Below are 22,946 nucleotides of genomic sequence, written 5' to 3' on the forward strand. Positions count from 1 at the left end.
GCAAAGCTACGGTTTCTCAGGCGAACGAAGTGAGCGCACCTAAAGTAGCAAATGACAATGTGCTACTGCAGTTTTTACAGAGGATGGATAGAGATAATAAGGAAAGAGGTAGGGAGTATAAGGAAAGATTGGAAGCGATTGATAAAGATAATAAGGAAAGATGGGAAGCGCACCGAAAGTAGCAAATGACAATGTGGTTCAAATGGTTCAAATGGCTCTGAGCACTATGGGACTCAACTGCTGTGGTCATAACTCCCCTAGAACTTAGAACTACTTAAACCTAACTAACCTAAGGACACCACACAACACCCAGCCATCACGAGGCAGAGAAAATCCCTGACCCCGCCGGGAATCGAACCCGGGAACCCGGGCGTGGGAAGCGAGAACGCTACCGCACGAACACGAGATGCGGGCAAATGACAATGTGCTACTGCAGTTTTTACAGAGGATGGATAGAGATTACAAGGAAAGAGATAGGGAGTATAAGGAAAGATTTGAAGCGATTGATAAAGATAATAAGGAAAGATGGGAAGCGTATAAGGAAAGATTGGAAGCGATGGATATAGATGAAAAGGAAAGATTGGAAGCGGTGGATAAAGATAATAAGGAAAGATTGGAGGCAGTGGATAAGGGAAATAAAGAGGCAATGAGGAACCTGCGTCTGTCCGCAGTTAATAATCGGTTAGATGAGGGGGAGAAGAATCTGTGTGCGTCGAAGCAAGTATGTGACGCCGTGAAAGAAAAAGCCAATAATTTGGAGGTACGAATTTTTGCAATAGAGAGTGATACTACAGAACGTAGGGACGTGTTGCCAGATGAGCGAATCAAAGAGGTAGTGGTCAGAATGAATACGATTAGTGCAGATGTAGGAAAGATCAGTATAAGAGGCGAGACAGGCTCTGACAGTACGCAGCGAGAGGTTTATGCCAACCAGGGGGAGATACAATCACTATTACAGCTTAAAGAGTCGCAATTAGAAATAAGTAGGAAACATAGGGAAGAACTAGCACAGTTGCAATTAGCGTGCAGTAGCGAAGGTGACACACCACCAGGTAGATTGCAGAGGGAGAATTGGATAAATTCAAAAAACGAAAATAGGCAGAAAGAGGAAGACGAACGCAGAGAGTTAGAAGAACGGTTGTGTCGGATAAAACAGGTGGCAAACCCAACTGGGTATAGTCCAAGGCTGTCTCAATTTCAAGATTCATTACTTTCATCGTGGGGACTGCTCCTCAAAATGAAGATTGTGTGTAACCATTTGAGGGACGAGGCTAAAGCGAAAATGCAGGAAGTTGTTAAAGACTGTAGTAGCTATTTAAATGAATTCTGGTCGAAAAGTAAGCAGGACCAGGTTAAGCAGAGCATATTGATGATGCCAAATTGTAACGAAGGTGGTATAAGAGATCTAGTGGCGTGCTATCAGGAAATGCTGAGACGAAATATGTATTTGGATGTGCCATACGAAACTGGGGAGCTCTTTAGGATCTGTATAACGAAGTTGCCAGTGAGATTGCGCAGAGATATAGTGATAGCAGGCAGAGGCATAGACGATTCCGCGTCATTTCAGCACTTGTTACAGGAACTGGGTAATGAGAGCAACATTGTGAACGGCGACACGACTCATAGGTCAGACAGAGTCGAGGATAGGAACGGCAGAAACTATCAGAATGACAGGAGAGCATGGAATCCTGGCATTTCTTTCTTGTTGTAATAGATTGATGTATAGGAGAAACTAGTCCAACATATCAGCCCTTAACATCTTGCCTTAAAACACATGCCGCTGGCGCTGAAAATTGTCTATGTAGCAGACATACTCTACTGATATGTAGGAGTGCAAATACCATACTTCTGATCAGAGAGTAAAACACCAGTAATGGCATCTGTTAGGCTGGTCTCTCAGAGCAAAATTTGCAGTTTTTTATTTCGAACACTAAAGTAAAAGGACTGTTTCCTCAAAGACCAGTTGCTAAAAACGTTATGTAGTAATGCCAATGAGTCCAGTTTAATTAGTGCGATTTGACTAAGGCAGGTACTTAACACGTAATGTAAAAGGTCAACATTGTGACCGAAGGTTTTAGATTAGCTGCCATCTGATCGGTAGTATGTCATTGTCATAGTGACAGTTATGAGGTGCTGCGTATGGTTGTTCGGAATCTGGTGTTAGGAGAAGAGGCCACTAGCACCAAAGTTTCTAACACTTGGGCTGTCCCATTTCTCCCAGCTTGTATATTCTCTGCACACATTTAATTTTCATGTAAGCACAGATTCCTAACTAGCTAATTCTTTTCTGTGTATAGTGGACCATTCAGAGTGAGGCGGATTGCCCATGAAAATGCTGTACTGATTGAGACGATCAAGGGAAAACAATCTCGTGGGCTTCATCACATTTCTAGCATCAAATTATGGAAACGTTAAGGATAGATCGAAAGTAGGCAATTTATGGTAGATAGTCAGTGTATTTATTTGTGGTGTGTAACGTTGTGCAGGGTCAAATTGAACATAACAATTTTCAGGCGGGATGTCAGGAAGTATGACGGAATAGACTGGTCGAATGATTCATGAACAGGAGTCGACAGAGTGGTGTATGTACGTATTTTTTGTCATATGAATAAGGATCAAGCAGAAACGACGTGATGATTAATGAGTGGATAAAGATGGTAGATAGAGAAGAGACGTGATAAATAGTAGTGGATAAAGGTGATATTTAAGGAGAGAAGCGATGTGAAGCAGTGTGATTAATAAAGAGAGATTCGACGTGATGAAACAGTGGCAAATAAAGGTGAGTAGAACTAATAATGTGGAGATGTCTTAGAGGTATGTTACAGAGAGGTCTGTGTATGCTGCAATCGAGATTGATGCGAATGGCGAAGGAAGACCAGGAAATGATGGAGTAATCGACGGACGGAGAGCCGAAATACGAATGAAGAGATGAGGACAACTGCACAACGTGAAGGGACATAAAGGGAGTATGAGATCCAGATGGTGGACGTTGTGGAATACTGACGTAAGATGTAATATAAGTGTAAATCTAATTCTTACCATAACACTTGCAATATGAAAAAATAACTTTTGTTGTTGTTGTTGAAGCCTGGTACCAGTATAACTAATCAAAACGGCACCAAGAATGTGTACAGTTATTTTGCAGGATGAATAATTTGTGTATTTTTTGTTCTTAGATGAAATGTCGCAATTCTAAGTTGATATTTAGCAGGATGAATAATCGGTAAAGTGAATGCAGAGGTAAGCCGATGGAGAGAGGTGCCAGAGTGAAAGGACGAATTCGGAGACTGGAATGCTATCTCCGAAACAGCTTCATATGTGGTTGAGTATAAGGGAGCAAAGGTATGGTATGTTGTCATGAGTGTGGTGGTGTTAAGGTTAGCTGACTTCTAGACCTATTCTGTTAGTGTATTAATGGATTGAATGAGAAGGAAAATGTGATGTCTGGTGAGTGAGAGTCGTAGAGTAGTGTGATCAATGCGCACACTCCTGTAAAGGGGATGCTACCGATCTAAAACTAAAACATTATTGTGTTATTGTTTGATTTGGATGAACCTCGATGGCAGGTCAGGATCTGACATCATGTGGATGGTACATACATGTCCTAGAAATGTTGATATATATAATAAAAAGGTAAAATATATAAAGAGATACTAATTTCAGTCTGTCACAAGCACAAAGGTACATTGTATGTTGTAGATTTAGAGTCATCAGTTTCTAAAATGTTCATTGTGTTAGGATGTTAAAGTAGTTTACTATTTAATAACATGTGGTAGGTAATTGAGAGCTGTGTAGATTATTTCTTATTTTTTTGTTAGAACACTTTCAAGGGGTATTAATTTCAGTCTGTCACAAGCACAAAGGTTCATTGTATATTGTAGCTTTAGAATCAACAGTTTCTAATATTTTCACTGTGATAGGATGTTAGAGTAGTCTACTATTTTATTATTAATTATGAGTTGTATAGATTGTTTCTTATTCCTTTTGTTTTTTTTTACACTTTCATGTTTTGTATGAGGGACGACAGGTACAATCAATAGCACAAGTGTGGGCTGTATATAGAAAAGAGATAAATGTTGATGTTGTATGTGTAGAAAACTAGGGTGTATAATTTTATGTTTTTTAGAACAAAGATTCTTTTATCACCAATGTACCTAATAGATCATACATGTAATCAATGAGTATTTAAATAATGTAAGAATATCCTTTTGTCTGTAATGTTGCGAGATACATGGAAGGGTCTGACTGATTGGGTGTCGTAGCGCTGAGGGGCTACACAGAACGCGACCGTACCACATAAGCCAAGCTGACGTCGGCATGGGAGAGGCAACAGAGCCGGTGCGCTCCCCACTCCACTGCCGGTCGAGGTACACTCCACGCGCCCACTACAGCAGGTCAACGGCCTGGGGCGACACGCACGTACCACTGGCTGCCATTCATAAGTTCCGCCACCCTTTCGACTGGGGAAAGTATCCCGCGGAGACAACAGCGGGTGGTTTCTTCTGCTGAACGGGGCGCGCGGCAGCGCCACGGCAGAATGAACGACGCGGGGCAGAGCCCGGCGGGCATTTGTTACCAGCAACTGTTAACTAGTACTGGACTGTGGAGCCGTGAAGCAAGATGACTGCTCGTACGTCTCCATCAGGTGGAAAGTGAAGGACTGGTGTTCCCACGTTGTGAGTGGTGGAAAAGATTTTGTCTTTAGCAGACAGGACGATTGTTTTGTTTTGTCTTGACCACTGAACGGTGGGATCCATAAACTTTTGGCAGTGACTTGTTAAGTGTGCTTTGTGAATTGCATGTGGGACGCTTGGTATACTTAAAGAGGACAGTTGTCGTTTGGTGACTAATTATTGTATGAATGCAAGAAACTAGAGTGGGCCATTGACATTTGCATTTGTAGTAGGAGACATTTCTTTAATTGGTGCGGGTATAAGTGCTGTTTGTTGGAACTTACGACTTTTAATTACACCATGAACTGAAAGGACAGAACCGTGGTAATAGTAGTTGTAGGGCCATTTCTGGAAGACCAGATTCGTGTGGATGGTACTCTGAGGGTGACTATGACATTTGTGTTTAATGTGAGATACAGTTTACTGTTCAGTGCGTGTTCAAAATGCCGATTTGAGTGACCTAAAGACTTTCGTCCGGTTAAGCATGGGAGAGCTTTGACACCGATTCAGTGTTTCTAGGGAACCTGTCAGCAACTTTTTTGACCCCAAGAAAATCACAGAATGAAATGATTCCGTGTGACTTGCAAGATAGGGAATAATGTATTTGTACTTGTAATTGTGTAATTTTTTTTATATGTTTCATTCCTGAAGGGACAGCAAGTGTAATTGTATTTTATTAACATTTGTGTTTAGAATAGTTAGTGTTTTTTTTTTTGTTTCTTTGTTCTGAGTTATGAAGTACACGTAACATGTTTATTAGAATATTTGGTACAATGATGCTTTAATTATTAGCCAGTGGCGTAATACTAATGTAGCGGCTCTTGTTGCATTGGTCAGTAAGGTTCTCACAGGGGACAAGAGTTTGCATTGCACAACAAATATCGGAATTAACTGATGCATTTTGATGTCGTGGACAGTAATGATCTTGTTGGTGTGTTGACTGAAGCCACTTATTTGCATTATCACAGTGGTGATATTTCACATTAAAGTGTAAAGAAGGCTAGTCGAAATGCAAGTTCTTGTCGTCTAAATGTGTAACAACAAGGAAATGAGCAGTAGAGTAAGATACGAGAGCTACTGGTGGATTCAAGCACTTATTGCTAACTACTTATTTCGTGTCTTGATCAAAGTTGATGGACTGACTGGCTCAGGAGCAGGTATTTGTACTGGTGGACAAGGATAAGGTTAAACTCACAGTCGAGTAGTTGTGGCAATTGCTTAAGTGATGATAGTTAATGAGGTATGACATAATGTCTTAGGTTGACCATATTACGTAACCAGTATGAAACTTGTGGTGTATATCATTGTTTTTCTTCTCAGTTTTATTTCTCTGTAGGTTTGATGTATATTTTAGAGTACTGATATGGAGCCTGATATTCTACATGTAACTAGTGTATGCAATTTTTTTTCTTTTGTTGATTTTGTTTTGTATTTAGACATTGCCGTGTAAAGATTATTACAACGCAATTCATGAATGTCAGATTAATTGTTCTGTGTTTGGACGGTGAGCTATTTAAAATTTTATGAGTACAATTAGTATTTTTTTTATTTGTTTTAGAATTATTGAAGTTTGGATTACTCCTAAAAATAACGGAGATCCCGGTAACTAAGCAAATTTTTATCTCACCATTATTTTTTATTTGTATGATGTAATGTTTTATTTGTCATTTGGATTGTTGTGAATTTGTATGTGTACGTTACTCCGGAATGTGGAGAGTACAATAATACAACAACTGTGTCAATAATTTGGTAAAGTAACAGTATTTGGTCGTCTATTTGAGGTCACCAGGGGCTAAGGTCTCCTCCTGGTTATTTTGATGACTTGCTACGTTTGTTCTAATACAGCTTTCTTAAAAAAATGTTCGGAACTACCCTCGCATTGCAAGCATAGTACCGTGCCATTTTTTTCTGCATGGGTAGCCAATGGTGAAAGGGTACAGTACCGCCGACATTGAAAATAGGTACAACATACTTCATTATTTTTGTCAGAACAACACTTTTTTTTGTAAAATATTATTTCAATTAATACAGCGAAGCCCGATAACAGTGTGGGAAAGAATGACAATTTATTTATTTAATTGATCACATGTGCACTCGCACAAAATAAATCCCTACATCCAGTTTAGTGAGATCTGTGAAATGAATGAATATATGGTCGTCTGCTAACCGCAGATAGTGAATGTGAATATACGATCATCTTTGACACGATCCTTTGGCCACCTTTGGTGGGACCAAAGAGATGAAATTTGCCTGAGCTCTGAGCGCCTGAAATGTGGCTGACCAATACGGTAGCAAGGTGCTCCCCCACTTCAGCAGAGGTGCGAGAGGACCTGAAGAACGGCCATACTTCGGCACTCTGCTGCTGGATCTTGTGCTGTTAAGACCTGTCTTAGGTGTGCTCTGTAAAGATAAAAGAGTGGAGACATGGTATGCATGTGGAATATTTAAGAGTAGTTTGAAATAATAATTTCTCTATTTCAGGAACTTTTGTGGGGAGAATTAAATGTCAGGCAGGTAATATTAATGGGATCGTAGTAATCTTCAGAAGTGACCAACGGTCACAATGAAACCACGTGTAGCAATAAGTTGAAATACTTCCGTGTGCGTAAGTTAAGCTGAATTACTAGCGTGTGTACTATAAGTTGGAAATGTTGTGACTATTTATTGTGTTGTATTCCATGTTGTAGTGTGGTGTATGTCATGTAATTTGGGTATGTGTGGTTTGCATGGGAGAGTAGCTAGGTAGTTGCAGAGGTAGTGGGTTATGCGTGTTCCTTTTGTACCGCTCTGTGTGGAGGAAAGCCTCGTGATGATGGTTGTGAGAGTCGAAGTGTGAGATATAGCAAAAAGATCCACCATCCTATCCAGAAAGTGCACTGTAGAGTTGAATAATTACGAGACCATAAGATAGAGAATCACCAATATAAAGCCATGGACGGAATTTCTCATGTGTCATTGTTGTAGGTTATAGAATTTGTGTGTTTAGGTTATAGAATTTATCGGAATAAATAAGATAGTGAAAAGAAAAAGATTGGTGGCCTTTTCCTTCGAATTGTATGTTGTCATGATATCCAGAATTTATAATGTGTGCGCCACTCATATTCAGTGCAATGGCCACGTGTTGATAAAAGCCGTTAAATAAAAAAAGAAAATGTGGTATTGCCAGTGCGTAGTGAACAGTCAGAGTTCTGTAAATTACTGATAGTCAGATGTGCGTTTCCGTTGCGCATTATTCATACAGGAGGATAATTTGTAACTTTATTGTGAGTACTAGAGTTCATGTTACTCGACAGATAAGAATGAATCCACTCGCTTGGCAGACCACTCATCTTGCAGGCCTGACTGCTTGATGCCACAATATGAGCAAAGCATGTGGGTGCTTCTCACCTTGGCTATTTATTTTTAGGGTGACCACCAAGTAGGTCTTATTTCGTTGCAGGAACCGGTCATGGAGCAGATATGGCTTTCTTGTTCCCCAACATCATGTTTGGAGAACCGCCAGAGAAGGATTCCGAGGACGGGAAAATTGCCATGAAGATGACTCACCTGTGGACCAACTTCGCCAAGACTGGGTGAGTTTGCGGAAATGCACTATCTACGTCTACCGCTACATCTGCATTCTGCAAACCACTGTGAAGTGCATGGCAGAGAGCACTTCCCGTTGTACTAGTTTTAGGCTTTCTTCCCGCTCCATTCACGTATGGACTGCTGGATCGATTGAGTGCTTAAAAGTCTCTGCACAAAATCTAATTCGTCTAGTAGTCACGATCCCTACTGGAGCGATACGTAGAGGGTTGCAGTGTAGTTCTAGAAACATCAATTAGAACCGCTTCTTGAAGCTTTGTAAATACCCTTCTCAGAATGCGAGGGACGCTTAAGTAATGCAACACTTTTTTTCTCAAAACATGTTGGTTTTGTTCAGGATTCCAGTACACCACATTGTTCCCCAGACTTTAAGCTACAAAACACTGTTTTTGAATTTAATCTCCGCCCAATGTTACGACCTTACGCCACCTTACAGGGAGCGCCTCTATGCCCACATGGTTCTATTTTACTAGTCGACGTCGGAGCCAACATCTTACTTCATCAATAACCTCATTATCCACGTATTGCTTCCCTCCGAGTGCATTCTCCATTAGGCCCTACAGATGGAAGCTCTTTATGGTCTTCCATTAGGCGGCGAGGAACCCATTACGCACATACCTATGAGTACCAAAAATCGTTGAAATGGCTCTGAGCACCATGGGACTTAACGTCTGAGGTCATCAGTCCCCTAGAAGTTAGAACTATTTAAACCTAACTAACCTAAGGACATCACATACATCCATGCCCGAGGCAGGATTCGAACCTGCGACCGTAGCGGTCGCGCGGTTCCTGACTGAAGCGCCTAGAACCGCTCTACCACCCCGGCCGGCGAGTACCAAAGAGACATCCAATTGAACAGCGAGCGATCTGACTGTGATCCACCGATCACCTCGAATGAGAGTGTCCGCACATTCCAACAGTGCAGGAGTCACAGCTGTGTGCCGCCAGATACGACGCGGGAGACAAGACGGTTTTGCGCGATGTTGTTGCGACGACGGCGCTTGCCCCGCGCAGCCACTCACCGTGCTTCTGTTCACCACCAGGTCCCCATACAATTCTGCAAGCGCCTGTGAACATCTGCAGTGCTCTGATTTCCGTCAAAAGAACACACCTCCAGTACAGACATTTTCAATGTTAGCTGCAGTGACACCACCAATAGGAACTTCATGAATCTGTAAGGGCCGAAACGGAAATATTCCACGATGACCAATAACAAATTTTGCATTTTTCAACCCAAATAGCGAGAGAAAAAATGTATTGCATTACATATTGAACGGCCCTCTTGTACTTCACGTCTGTCTTGAGTCATCTGCCAGTTCAATTCTTTCATCATCTCTGTGGTACTCTCCCACAGGTCAAACAAACCTGTGACCATTCACGCTGCTCTTCTCTATACAGTGAGCAGACAAAACATTATGACAACTTTAACATATTGCAGCGTGTCAGCAACTGTGAAATGTACAGCAAATAAACAATGTTTTCAGCCTTCAGTTGCAAGGTAATTTTACTCGTTTACCAACGAGTAAAATTACCTTGCAACTGAAGGCTGAAAACATTGTTTATTATGACAACTGCCCACCGAGCGCTGGATGCAACCTGGTGCCGCTTCACTGTATTACATACTTTCGTCGTAAACGTTAACATACATTTTCCACCAGTGCACGCATATGCAACAGACGTAACTGATATTTTTATGCATGTATAAAATTGTAATGCTTATTCAAGATCCAATGACTTCACGAAGACAAGAAATGACAGCTCGCTCCAACCGTATTCGATATACTGGCGGCCCAAGTTATGATTGTGTCGTTGTGAACTCGATAGAGGTCGCTGGCGGCTGCGTGCGATGTGCCTACACACTGTGAAACCTTACATCCATCATGCTCAGGACCTTTGCCTTTCACGTGCAAGTGCTCTGCTAACTGAGCTACCCAAGCACGACTCACGCCCCGTCCTCACAGCTTTACTTCTGCCACTACCTCGTCTCCTACCTTCCAAACTTTACAGTAGCTCTCCTGCGAACCCTGCAGACTAGCACTCCTGAAAGAATGGATATTGCGAAGACATGGCTTGGCCACAGCATGGGGAATGTTTTCCAGAATGAGATTTTCACTCTGCAGCGGAGTGTGCGCTGATATGAAACTTCCTGGCAGATTAAAAATGTGTGCCGGGCCAAGACTCGAACTCGGGGCCTTTTCCTTCCAGCGCACACTCCGCTGCAGAGTGAAAATCTCATTCTGGATCACTTAAATGCTTCCGCGATCTTATATAAACCAAGTTCGTGTTATTACTAAGCAACTTTCACACGTATCAACAATAACAGGAAACTCTTGCAAGCAGTTCTTCTCCCACACATTTAATTACGTTTCTTTCCCTATCAATGTTACCAATACTACTGGTAATCCTACCATTTATTACGTCATTTATGTACAGTACCAAAACTACCGAACTGCAGTTTTGGCAGAGCGCAACTCTATTCCTAACATTTAAATTTGGACTGAAGCGCCAAAGAAAATGTAGGTATGCGTATTCAAATGCAGAGGTATGTACAGAGGCAAACGTGGCGATGCGGTCCGCGACGCCTATATAAGACAACAAGTGTCTGGCGCAGTTGTTAGACCTGTTACTGCTGCTACAATGGCAGGTTATCAAGATTTAAATGAATTTGAACGGGTGTTACAGTCGGCGCACGAGCGATGGGACACAGCATCTCCAAGGTACCGATACGTGGGAATTTTCCCGTACGACCATTTCACGAGTGTACCGTGAAAAACAGGTATCCGGTAAAACATCTAATCTCCGACATCGCTGCGGCCGGAAAAAGATCCTGCAAGAACAGGACCAACGACGACTGATGAGAATCGTTCAATGTGACAGAAGTGGAATCCTTCCACAAATTACTGCAGATTTCAGTGCTGGGCCATCAGTCCATCAGCGTGCAAACCATTCAACGAAACATCATCGATACGGGCTTTCGGAGCCGAAGGCCCACTCGTCTACCCGAGATGACTGCACGACACAAAAGCTTTGCGCCTCGCCTGGGTCCGTCAACTCCGACATTGAACTGTGATGGCTGGAAACACGCTGCCTGCTCGGACGAGTCTCGTTTGAAATTGTATCGAACGGATGTACGTGTACGGGTACGGAGACAGTCTCATGAATCCCTATAACCTGCATGTCAAGCTGGTGGAGAGACTGTACGACTGTGGGGCGCGTGCAGTTGGAGTGATATGGGACACCTTATAGGTCTAGACACGACTCTGACAGATGACACGTACGTAAGCATCCTGCCTGATCACCTCCATCCATTCATGTCCATAGTCCATTCCGACATACTTGGACCATTCCAGCAGGACAGTGCGACACCCCACATTTCCAGAATTGCTACAGAGTGTCTCCAGGAACATTCTTCTGAGTTTAAACACTTCTGATGCCCACAAAACTGCCCAGCATATCTGGGATGCCTTGCAACGTGCTATTCACGCCCTCCCGGTCGTACTCTTACAGATTTATGGACAGCCCTGCGGGATTCATGGTGTCAGTTCCCTCCAGCACTACTTCAGACATTAGTCGAGTGCATGCCACATTGTGTTGTGGGATTTCTGCGTGCTCGCGGGGAACCTACACGATATTTGGCAGGTGTACAAGTTTCTTTGGCTCTTCAGTGTATTATGCTAATTAGTGTTGCTTAAATTTCAGGAATGTAAAAATATTTTTAAAAAATTAATTTTTCATTTTTGAAAATTATGTTAACAACTATGTATTACTTGTAGGCTACAGACTGAGAATTAACAATGTACTCCAAATTTACTCACCAGTAATAATTTTTTTAATGCAACTCTGACAGAAACTGGAAAAAATATATTTTCAGCTGTCACATAAAAAAATCAGAGGCATTACTCTTCCGCATGCCCTTGTAGATTACGTAAAGTTTAACTGATTGGCGCCATTTAGAGCCAACTGTAAATATACTTGTATAAAAAGGACAGAAAATGAAATTACAGTGCATTAGAAGACGTAGTATGAGATACCTTACATACATTCTAAATTATGGCATAATCTGTGTATTTGAAAATAGGTATTTCGTAATGTACAGTGTGTTGCAGAAGGAATGATCAATACTCACAGATATGAAAAGAACGCTCATTTGAAGCACAAAGCTTCACATGGTCATATGTTCAATTCCGAATGGTTTCCCAGATGGAAAACATATGCTGTACATTTGTTTTTGGGCTAGTGGCTCTCAAGTATGTATCTTACACTAATTGCTTGAGTGGTCCCTATGGAATAAAGTAGCCACCAAAATCACTAGACCTTACCCCATTAAATTTTTCTTTGTGGGTCTGGATGAAGTCTGAGGTGCACAAACGAAAGGTGTACAAGCGAAAAGAACTGTTTGGTCGCATGATGGTCGCTTCTGCCTTCATTAGGGAACGTGCAGAGGGCCGTCCACAGTGGCCGAGCGGTTCTAGGCGCTACAGTCTGGAATCGCGCGACCGCTACGGTCGCAGGTTCGAATCTTGCCTCGGGCATGGATGTGTGTGATGTCCTTAGGTTAGTTAGGTTTAAGTAGTTCTACGTTCTAGGGGACTGAGACCTCAGCAGTTAAGTCCCATAGTGCTCAGAGCCATTTGAACCATTTTTGAACGTGCAGAGGCTCCCAGGCAAGCAACACAATATGTTCTCCCGAGGCTGCATAACTACACTGAAGCTGACGGTGGGCTATTTGAACATTTAACTTGAACTGTGCAACAGGTGTAATGTGACGTGTACGATAATGCTTAGGAGTGAATGTCTTAAAAATACGTATTTTTCAATTAATACTTTACAAAGCACATGTTGTAATGTTTAATTAACTGTTGAGCTCGTGTAAACCTGACAGCATATTGAATAACACAGAAAATTAATGACAATGTGCATTAGATGCATTGTATCTCGGAAACCATTCAAAATAGGAAACATTTCCACGTGAAGTTTTTTGCTTCAAATAATCGTTCTGGTCAACTTCCTGAGTATGGACCATTCCTTCTGGGAGACCCTCTGTCTAGATCGCATTGTTTCATGTATGATAAAGGAACGTACGTTATGTAAGATAAAAGCTGAAGGAACAGAACAATTTAAAATGCGCTTGAAGGGTGTATCTACAACGCGTTATTAACATTAAGAGCAGTACATTGCACCATAGATGCTTCATAACTTTATATGCGATTTGGTGTCTCAAGCATTTTGGGTCAAATGGAAACAGGTGATAGTGGGTCCGCAACCGATTCTATTGAGATAGGGAACCTATAGTCAGAAGTGCATATTTGTTTTTGTTATGGACATACTCAGCAAACACTGCATAACAACAAGATACTTGGCAGTAAATGTTGAAAGTGATGACCATGAGTCTCACAATCAGTGTATGTATTACAAAGATGCAGGAAGCATGCTGCATTGTTGCAAAGATCCCAGGTGTCTACTTTTCACTGGAACAGGCAGCGGGTAATAAACAGTGTACACCTCTCACCACCAAACAGACATACCATGCACAACTTAGCTCGCAGCATGTGTGTCATGTGACGTCTGCATGCATCGCACCGGTCCATTAACCTGTGCTGCATGCACATCACTATCACTAGCGTTAGTTGTCCATTGCTTCAGACAGCTTATGCTGTGTCCATGGTGAAGTGAGTTACTGTATACAGTGCACGGTGCACAGTCAACGATGGAACTCAACCCGTCATGAGAGTTGGCAGACATACGGTGAGGCAGCACGAGTGTACAGGGAATGCTTTCCTAACAAGTGTCATCCTAATTGGAAGACGTTAATCTCCATGGATACCATCTTAACAGAGGCAGGGTCATTCACACCACAGAGATTGGGGAAAGCTCCCACCAAAGACATGTCCACACACCAGACAACGAGGAGATGGTGGTGTGGCCGACCACCCAGCAATAAGCACCTGTCAACTTGCCAGTGAAACAAACACTTCGAAGGATACAGTGTGGAAAGTACTGGTCGTACAGCTATTACACACCTATCATGAAGAACATGTGCAAGCACTGGAACCAACAGATTTTGAGCCATGCATTCCCTTCTGCCAGTGCATTATCCACTGTAGTGATGAGGTGCAAAACTTACTCCAGTTTGTATTGTTCACGTATGAGGCCACATTCACCCTTGACAGTGTTTCCAACAGCAGCAACAGCAATATCTGGAGTGAGAACAATCCCCACGGCACCCACGTCGGTGGCCACCAGCAACGACTCACTGTCAATGTACGAGTGAGCACTGTCAAAATCACCTAATAGGGCACTATTTGCTACCACCCCGTTTGACAGGTCCACATTACCCGGTTTTCATGCCAGATGTGGTGCCATGATTCTTGGAGACTGCACCCCTTGTGGCTTCAACACAACAGTGCATCAACCCACTTCCATGTTAATGTACACCACGAGCACCTGGACGGGAACGGGAGGTCCAGTCCCATGGCCAGTGCGGCCACCAGATCTCACACCTCTGAACTTTTCTCCTGTGACTACATGAGATGTTGGTGAATGAAACATCATAGAAACTGATGAAGACCTGCTTGCTAGGGTCCAAGCTGCCTGCCTCCTGGTACAACAGACACCAGGGATCTGCTCCAAGCATGCAGTGAGACTGGTGGTCGTCAGTTTGAGCAGTTACTATGAGCCACATTGCTGCTATGTGACATATCTGTGAATGTCCATAACACAGTAAATATGGATCTCGGACCACTGGTTGCCAATCTCAATATAGTCGGTTTTGGATCCACTATCACCTATTTCAATTTGACCCAAAATGTCACTTTGTGTATTTTCCACCTATCCATTCTCCCTCGCTGCTGGAAGCACTGGCGTTTATTTTCCGCTCTTAATATTGATGCCTTTGCTTTTGAATTTTTCCGAAATCTGTTCTGACTATCCCGCTTGTGTCCACAGGCAACCGACAGATCCTGAGCTGGACGTCTCGTGGCCGGCGTTCACAGTGGACAACCCCGCCTACCTGTATGTAGGGCGGCAGGGGTTCAGCGTGGAGCGGCGGCCCTTCGCCGAAAGGGCGGCGTTCTGGGAGGCCCTGTACCAGCGCTACGGCGGCTAGGGACAGCGCACACTGCCCCCACCCTGCGGCGAGCAGCAGTGCCCTCTTCCGACACTCTCAGCTCTCTCCGAATGTTATCCACGCCAGTAGATAGTCAATGTAACTTCTGGAACACTTTGAGGATGTATATACGCAGTGTGGACGCTTAACACTACTGCACCGTACCCATCTGAGTTATCACGCTCTGGCAGTTGTCCAAGGTCAGACAGCCGGCCAGATCAGTCGGTTACGTACACACACACACACACACACACACAGTGTGAATCAGCATATTCTAAGTGTTGTAACTGAGCAATGACTGTGATTATTTTATTTCTTCAAATTAATCCAGCTGTTGTGTGAATTGCTGAATCAGAGCCATTTTACCAAAGCTTTGTTTCCTTTTTTGCGTACGAGTTTTTCGACAAGATATGCCGATGGATATTTGGTTTTCTGTGGCTCTGCAGCGTAGAAAGCTCCAGCTATGGGCTGAGACTTGTAATCTTCGAGGAAATACGTTCTTGTGTTAGTTTCTTGTACCTTACGTATTCTGAAAATTTCTGTGGACCAATTTGCAGTGTGTCCTTTGTCAAACACAGCCTTCTGTTTACTAATTCTGACAATCACCAATTTTGAATATCGACCAGTGTGGATCAAACATTTTGATTTTACTGTACACGGTAGATGGAAGACTCATCTTTTACGTCCACTGGCCGTCTTTTAATTGTCCTGTATTTTGTGTGATTATATTGCTCTACTAATACGTGTACAGTATTAACCCATTTGTAAGAATCCCGAGAAGTAAATTTTCTGAACATGAGGCTCGAGAGAGTTCCGTTGAAGCAGTCAACTATTGAAGCTTTCATATTTGAAAAGGTTGAGTAATGATTAATTCTGAGATGGTGGATTAATTTCTTAAAACTAATATTGTAGAATTCTTTACCTAGATCGGTTTTTAAGTGTACTGGATCCTGCTTGCTTTCTGTGTATATATTTTTAAGTGCGTTTGCAACTGCATCACCAGTTTTCAACTGCATCACCAGTTTTAGTCTTCAGAGCAGCAACCCATGCATATTTGGAATAAACATCAATTACTTTTAATAAATATTTATATCCAGAATTGTATTCTGAATATGCAATCATGTCAACTAAATCTGCTCGAAAAGGTCATCAAGTCCTTTTGTGATAACTGCTCATCTAAGATACATTCGACGAGCAGGACGATGAAGTTCATTAGCAATCGCAGCTTGTATCTCTCTCTCTCTCTCTCTCTCTCTCTCTCTCTCTTTCTCTCTCTTACTCCTTAACTTGTTGTTTATTGGATATAAAATGCTTTTGGACTGAGAGAACTGTGATAAAATGCTTACTTGTATGAGCTAGGGAGGTAAAGACAGGGAAAAAAAGGAGGTGAAAGGGGAATAAAATGAAGAAACCGGTAACTTTATTCTAGTGGAACTTTTTTTTATTTTACAAATACCATTTCATAATAAGTCTTACATTAATTTTTGCTAAATATTGTTAGTTAGAAATATTATATTCCTTTTTCAAAAGTTTAAGTGATGGACAGTCTATTGTTTGCATATTTAGTACTCCCCCGTGCTCTACATCAAGTAGTGTCACTGTCCATTCAACTTTTTGTTGCCCCATTACCACACTATGTAATCACACGATTCACAAAGCTTCCACAACGTGTTTTTCGCCGTATGGACCGACACTCCATCCATCCCCCACTGTTGATGGTGGTGACTGTGTGTTAACCCCAAGTTCATTTTTTGGGTTTTTTTTATGATAAGCTGTTAAATGACATACGCTGTGCAATTTTCAGATACACTTCCGCAATGACTTGTGTACCGTCGAGGAGGATGATAGCAGCTCGTTTCGGGATGAAACTATTAAAGTCATCCGTGAAGCCATGCAGATCTAAGAAAGCCACTTTCATTCTGCAAAACGCTCACTTTAGAGGTGTCTTTATGAGAGATACTTTACCTTCAAGACCTGACAGATATGAGTGTGCTATTGTTAATCTTCAGACTGATGATGAACCAGGTTCGCATTTGGTAGCTTACAAAAAAAAAAGTAATATTGTGTACTAATTCGATAGCTTTGGTCATTTACCACCTCCTCCAGAAATAGTAAGATATTTGAAAAATTGTGTAATACAATATAATTATAATATGTTTCAATCATTTAACAGTCAGATATGTGGTCATTTGTGTTTAAAGTTTTTGATTTCTAAAATAAAATAACCCATCTTGCAACTGATAGTCGCGGTCTCGCAATGGACATTGAGCACGATGTAATGGTAAGCTTGACAGGCAAAAAATCGTTTCCAACTGCTGTCTTCAATCCTGCATTAAGTTTATCACAACATGTTTACGAAATTGCTCTACTAAATCTTTTTACGTACAATTCCATCCCAAACATTACATCGACAAATAATAACTTCTGCTTCTGTAACTACATAGGTAATCTAGAAATTTTGGATAAAGTTAACTTGAAGCATGGAACATATGAACTCGATGATATTTTTATAACGTTATCAAGAGAAATTTCTGCATACAACTTGATAAATGACAATGACAATTCAATGGAAAAAAAAGGATTCGAGTATCGGTAAAAATTAGCTACAATAAAACGCTAGGTCGATGTCAAATAATAAAGAGCAATGTGACTATAGATTTCAAAATCCCTCATAACATAGGTTCAGTTTTAAGTTTTGCAGAAATTGTGATTGCTAAAGAAACCTTGAAGACTGCAGAACAGCCAGTTAATATTCAGAATATTAACGTCTTATGCGTTGAGTGTAACATCTCAGGTGGATCATTTCACAATGGTGATCCTACACACACTGTGCATCAGTTGTGGCCAACAGTTGCACCGGGATATAGGATTGTGGAGACACCAAACTCGCCCATTTACATGCCAGTAGTTGCAAGATACGTTTCAGAATCAGAGATAAAGACGGAAATCTTGTCGATTTTGACGGTGAAAACATAACTGTTCGACTACACTTACGAAAAATACGATAAAAAATGGGCATTGAGTGCAAACAAGATGTTCGCTTAACCAAAGACACCAGATGCATTGACACTGTAAAGTATAGCAAAAATAACAAGAAACGAAAAGCAAAGAAAAGAAGAGTGAAAATTTTAACTCGTCATAATAGACAAATACTATCATCATTAGGATACAGAATGCTATAAATACCGACACCATACTCTGCTAGCTCTCATTCGAGTCTTTTTTATTTTCACAGTGAACTAAAACAACAACAACAACAACAGACAGGGAAAGATATTTAAGAAGGATGTTGAATGTAAAAGAAAAATTACTCGCCTTCAGTATCATAAGTATAAACCGTTTTGTCAACCAGCTTTTGCTCCAAACGATTCCATATCACTTGTTATACAAAATGAAAACACGTACCTGTTACCTTCTGTGATCCGATTGTGTATTGAAAGACGGCTTCTTAATGCAGAGGGACAAGGGAACGCTAGCGATATTGAGTTAACTAAAAACTGTGCACTTTACCTGTTTTCAGACATTCAGTACCGTCTCAATAACCAAATTATTGATCATGTGCGTAATCGGGGAATTGCAACATTAATGAAAGGATATGTTTCGTTTACAACATGTGAAGCTAATGCTTTGCAATATGCTGACTGGGGCACAAGAGATGATTTGAAAAAACTAGTCGATGGTGATGTACGTTTCAATTTTTGCATCCCGCTGAAAATGATATTGGGCTTTGCAGAGGATTATAAAAAGAATAAATTCTCGTCATCAACTGGAGCTGATCTGTAACAGACAAGATGTTAACTGTATTATCACAGATAAAGCAGATACCAAGTCAAAAGTAGTGTTGGAGAAAATGTACTGGGAGATGCCACACGTTCAAGTGTCCGAAAGGCAACAAATATCACTGTGGAATATTTTAAAAAATGATGTCAGTCTAAGTCTGGAGTTTCGTCATTGGGACCTGACTAGGTGTATTGCACCAGAAATTAGCTCATGGACATGGCAAATTAAATTTAATACAGCTCTTGAAACAGCCATGTATGTAATAATGGCTTTTCAGTCAAACAGAAATTCGATTAACACTGATTCAAGTGTATTTGACAAAATAAACATATCAGATTTGAAGTTGTATTTAAATTCTTCTAAATTCCCAGAGGAGAACTTTGCAATTGACTTTGAAACGAAAAATGATTTTCAATCATTGTATTATGGAGTGAGTGATGTAAGAAGAAGAGGAAACCCACTCCTGAACTGTACTGAGTTTAAGAACTGCCCAATATTTTTCATTGACTGTTCACATCAAGATTAAACACTCAAGTCTTCCATTGTTGAAATGAAGACTGAAATAGAAACAAAAAAACATATCTGAAAAATACAACAGCTTACTGCCTGGTCATTCATGATTCGATAATAAAAAGGACTCCATCAATCAATCAAGTCACAAAGCGTACTCAGATATAAAAATAGTGCTGAGTAGGACCTCCACTTCATTTGCTAACATTCCATCGCTCCAGCAGCTGAGGGAAACAAAAGCAAAAGAAAATGAATAAAGTTATCATTGTTGATGCTAAATCAGACAAACATCCAGTGAGAGTGTCAATTGCTAATTTAAGTGTAGGAAATGAATCTGTACTACAAGCTGTGAACACTGAAGTCTCTTTCAGTGCATTACACTCTTTATTTCACTCATTCCTAAAAGATAACAATGATTGTAAAACACTGATGTTTTCAAAAATTTTACTCTGTCCATATGTCCTAAATAGTCTGGAACAAATTCTACCTGAAGGTATTGAAATGCTGCAATTGGAAGACTACAGATCCGACTGTGCTGCTGCTGCTGCTGCTGCTGCTAATGCTGCTGCTGCTGAAGATGATGATAATACTTGCTTCTTGTTCGACTGGATTAAATCGAAAAATCCAGAATGAGATCTGCCAGGAAGTTTCAAATCGAAAAATGTTTGTGAATTGCTTTCTGGAATTTATAAGAAACTTATGGAAGAAGAGTATAAAAATTTGAATGCTATTGACTATTACTTGTTTCCTAAACAATTGTTTCCTTCTTTATTTGACATTTCACATGATTTTCATAGGTTACCACAAGTATCAATATTGTTCTAAACATCATGATCCGAATGCACGTTGTCAGTTTGATAGTCCACCTCCAATAAAAATGTATTGCAGAGGTTGCTTAGTGGAATTTTTAGATGAAATAGAATAAAATAAATCTATTATAAATCTTTATTATTATATAATGTATTATATGCTTACAATTTTTTCACAATAAATCAGTTACAAAATACTTTTTTATATTTTCACTTTTTACACAGTAAAAATGTACAATATTTAAAGTTTACACAATAAAAAGAAAAACCATTCACACACCATAACATTTTTTTCAATTGATAGTGACTCCAAGGTAATGTACTGATCTTATCTGAAAGTACAAAATGTTTATCTTGTCTGCTGACAAACAGCTTTTGCTGTTTAATAGTAGAAACTACAGGCCACTTGGACTGAATTACATACTGTTCAGCGGATTTAACATTTGAATTCAATATACATTGTCGATAGTAATCAATGCTTAATTCCTTAACAGATAACTGTTTCACTCCCTTTGCTCTGTGCATTACACGTTGTGATTCAGTCTGAGTGCATATATTTTAGCTCGAAGATCAATAAATTAAATTATAGAATCGCCATTTAACTCATCTTTCAATAAACCTAGCACCTTTTTGCTAACAAGTAGAATATTATATTTATTTTCTTAAGGAAGCCCTGAAGTGTCAAACCATTTAGCTACATCGCTTCTGATGTTTTCATAAAAATTTACAATTTTAATGTGATAAATTAAGCTATCAGTGTCAGTATAACATAGTTTTACATGCTTTTCTTGAAACTTATTTAGTATACAGGATGACACAGCTATCTTGTCCACCCAAAATATCTCTGGAAGAATAACAGCTATTGGAAAACGACTTTCACTGGGATCAATGTAGGGCTGGGGCCCATGAATGTACATATTTGGAAACATTCTAAAACGAAAGCATATGTGTTTTTAAGACAAACTTATGTTGTTTTTTTAATGGACCTCCTATATTTTTTCTTCGGCAATCCATAGCATGACAAAGCACATACACAATGGCGTTGATTGCATCGCAATATTCCATCCCGAGATATTGAGACGCGAAGTTGGTGCTTGAAACACCCGACATGCGCTGCTAGCGCACGTCCTGAGGCTCAGGAGTGAACCCCATGCTGCCCGTAATCGCGATGTGATTGACATGTGTAATCACACCTCCATACTTATCAAGAGTTCCGAAACGGATAATACGGTCTGCAGCCATCAACTCTCATAAGCACATAATGGTTTCCATCTTGCACGTTTTACGTATCTACGTACACAATATGAACCAGTACCGATCGGTGTACACCCGTCAGGTTGTCTTATTTATCCTGCACACCCAAAATAAGGTTTATCTAATGCGTTATATGACCCATTGTGCCTGTCGCGCAGGGCCTGGCTCTACCTAGTCAAGTGTCCAACGTAGTTCCCACTACTGCCACGGTAAAGTAAAATTTTAACGTTGAACGGCATTACCTTTTTAGTAACGGATTAACGATAAGCGAAGTTAACTTTGTGACTAACGTTGCGATACACAGATACGTTACAGAACCGCATCGCCCCTAGTCTATGGGATAAATACCTGCTGGAATGTACGACGTTAATGCAGGATGGCAGCAGACCGTATTATTCGTTTCGGACCTCTTGATAAGTATGGAAGTGTGATTACGCATGTCAATCACATCGCGATTACGGGCAGCATGGGGTTCACGCCTGAGCCTCAGGACGTGCGCTAGCAGCGCATGTCGGGTGTTTCAAGCGTCAACTTCGCGTCTTAATATCTCGGGATGTAATGGGAATATTGCGACGCAATCAACGCCATTGTGTATGTGGTTTGTCAAACATAAGTTTGTGTTAAAAAACGCATATGCTTTCGTTTTAGAATGTTTCCAAATATGCACATTCATGGGCCCCAGCCCTACATTGATACCGGTGAAAGTCGTTTTCCAATAGCTGTTATTGTTCCAGGGATATTTTGGGTTGTCAAGATAGCTGGGACACCCTGTATATCCATAGTGGAAGTCGCCTAGAAGTGTCTTTGAAACATCTAAAATTGCCATTCCAGCTGCTAAAGGTTTATCAAACACTACATTAAGTTTTTTCAGTTCAATACCAACTAAATTTTCTTTAAAAACAATGCTCCTTTTAAAATTAGCTCTTGCAATTATTGCTGATGCTCCATATCTACCTTTCCAGCATAACGCTAGTCTTACATCAATTATTTTTCGTACATTCTGCGCGGTTTTACCGAAGACACTATTACTCATGAGTCTGAAGAAATTTTTTTTCAAATCCATTGTTTGCATTCATACGATTCTCTGCGTTAATGTTAATATAAGGTTTCATCCACGACGCTTGTTTGAATGACAGTATTCTATAAATCTTTTTCAATGTCAGTTTATGTTGCAAATACTGTTTTAGATTTCTATAGTGTATTACATAATTCTTCTTATCATACAAAGTA

At 40.7% G+C, this 22,946-nt stretch overlaps 1 protein-coding gene across 1 annotated transcript; it reads left to right on the forward strand.

Moving 5' to 3' along the window:
* The first annotated feature begins 7,771 nt into the window (after nt 1-7,771).
* On the forward strand, nt 7,772-16,241 carry LOC126106841 (acetylcholinesterase-like). Its single transcript, XM_049913237.1, has 2 exons — nt 7,772-8,245; nt 15,204-16,241. Exons 1-2 carry the CDS (start codon nt 8,133-8,135, stop codon nt 15,361-15,363), a joined length of 273 nt encoding a protein of 90 aa, XP_049769194.1. The 5' UTR covers nt 7,772-8,132; the 3' UTR covers nt 15,364-16,241.
* The last annotated feature ends 6,705 nt before the right edge of the window (nt 16,242-22,946 follow it).

This window comes from Schistocerca cancellata, chromosome 10 (genome assembly GCF_023864275.1).
Source record: "Schistocerca cancellata isolate TAMUIC-IGC-003103 chromosome 10, iqSchCanc2.1, whole genome shotgun sequence".
In the NCBI taxonomy this organism is placed as follows: domain Eukaryota; kingdom Metazoa; phylum Arthropoda; class Insecta; order Orthoptera; family Acrididae; genus Schistocerca; species Schistocerca cancellata.

Bases quoted from the DNA above. Each gene is read 5' to 3' on its own strand.
- LOC126106841 (XM_049913237.1), top strand. From the start codon at position 8,133: ATGGCTTTCTTGTTCCCCAACATCATGTTTGGAGAACCGCCAGAGAAG. The intron at 8,246-15,203 runs GTGAGTTTGCGG...TTGTGTCCACAG, and splicing joins ACCAACTTCGCCAAGACTGG to GCAACCGACAGATCCTGAGC.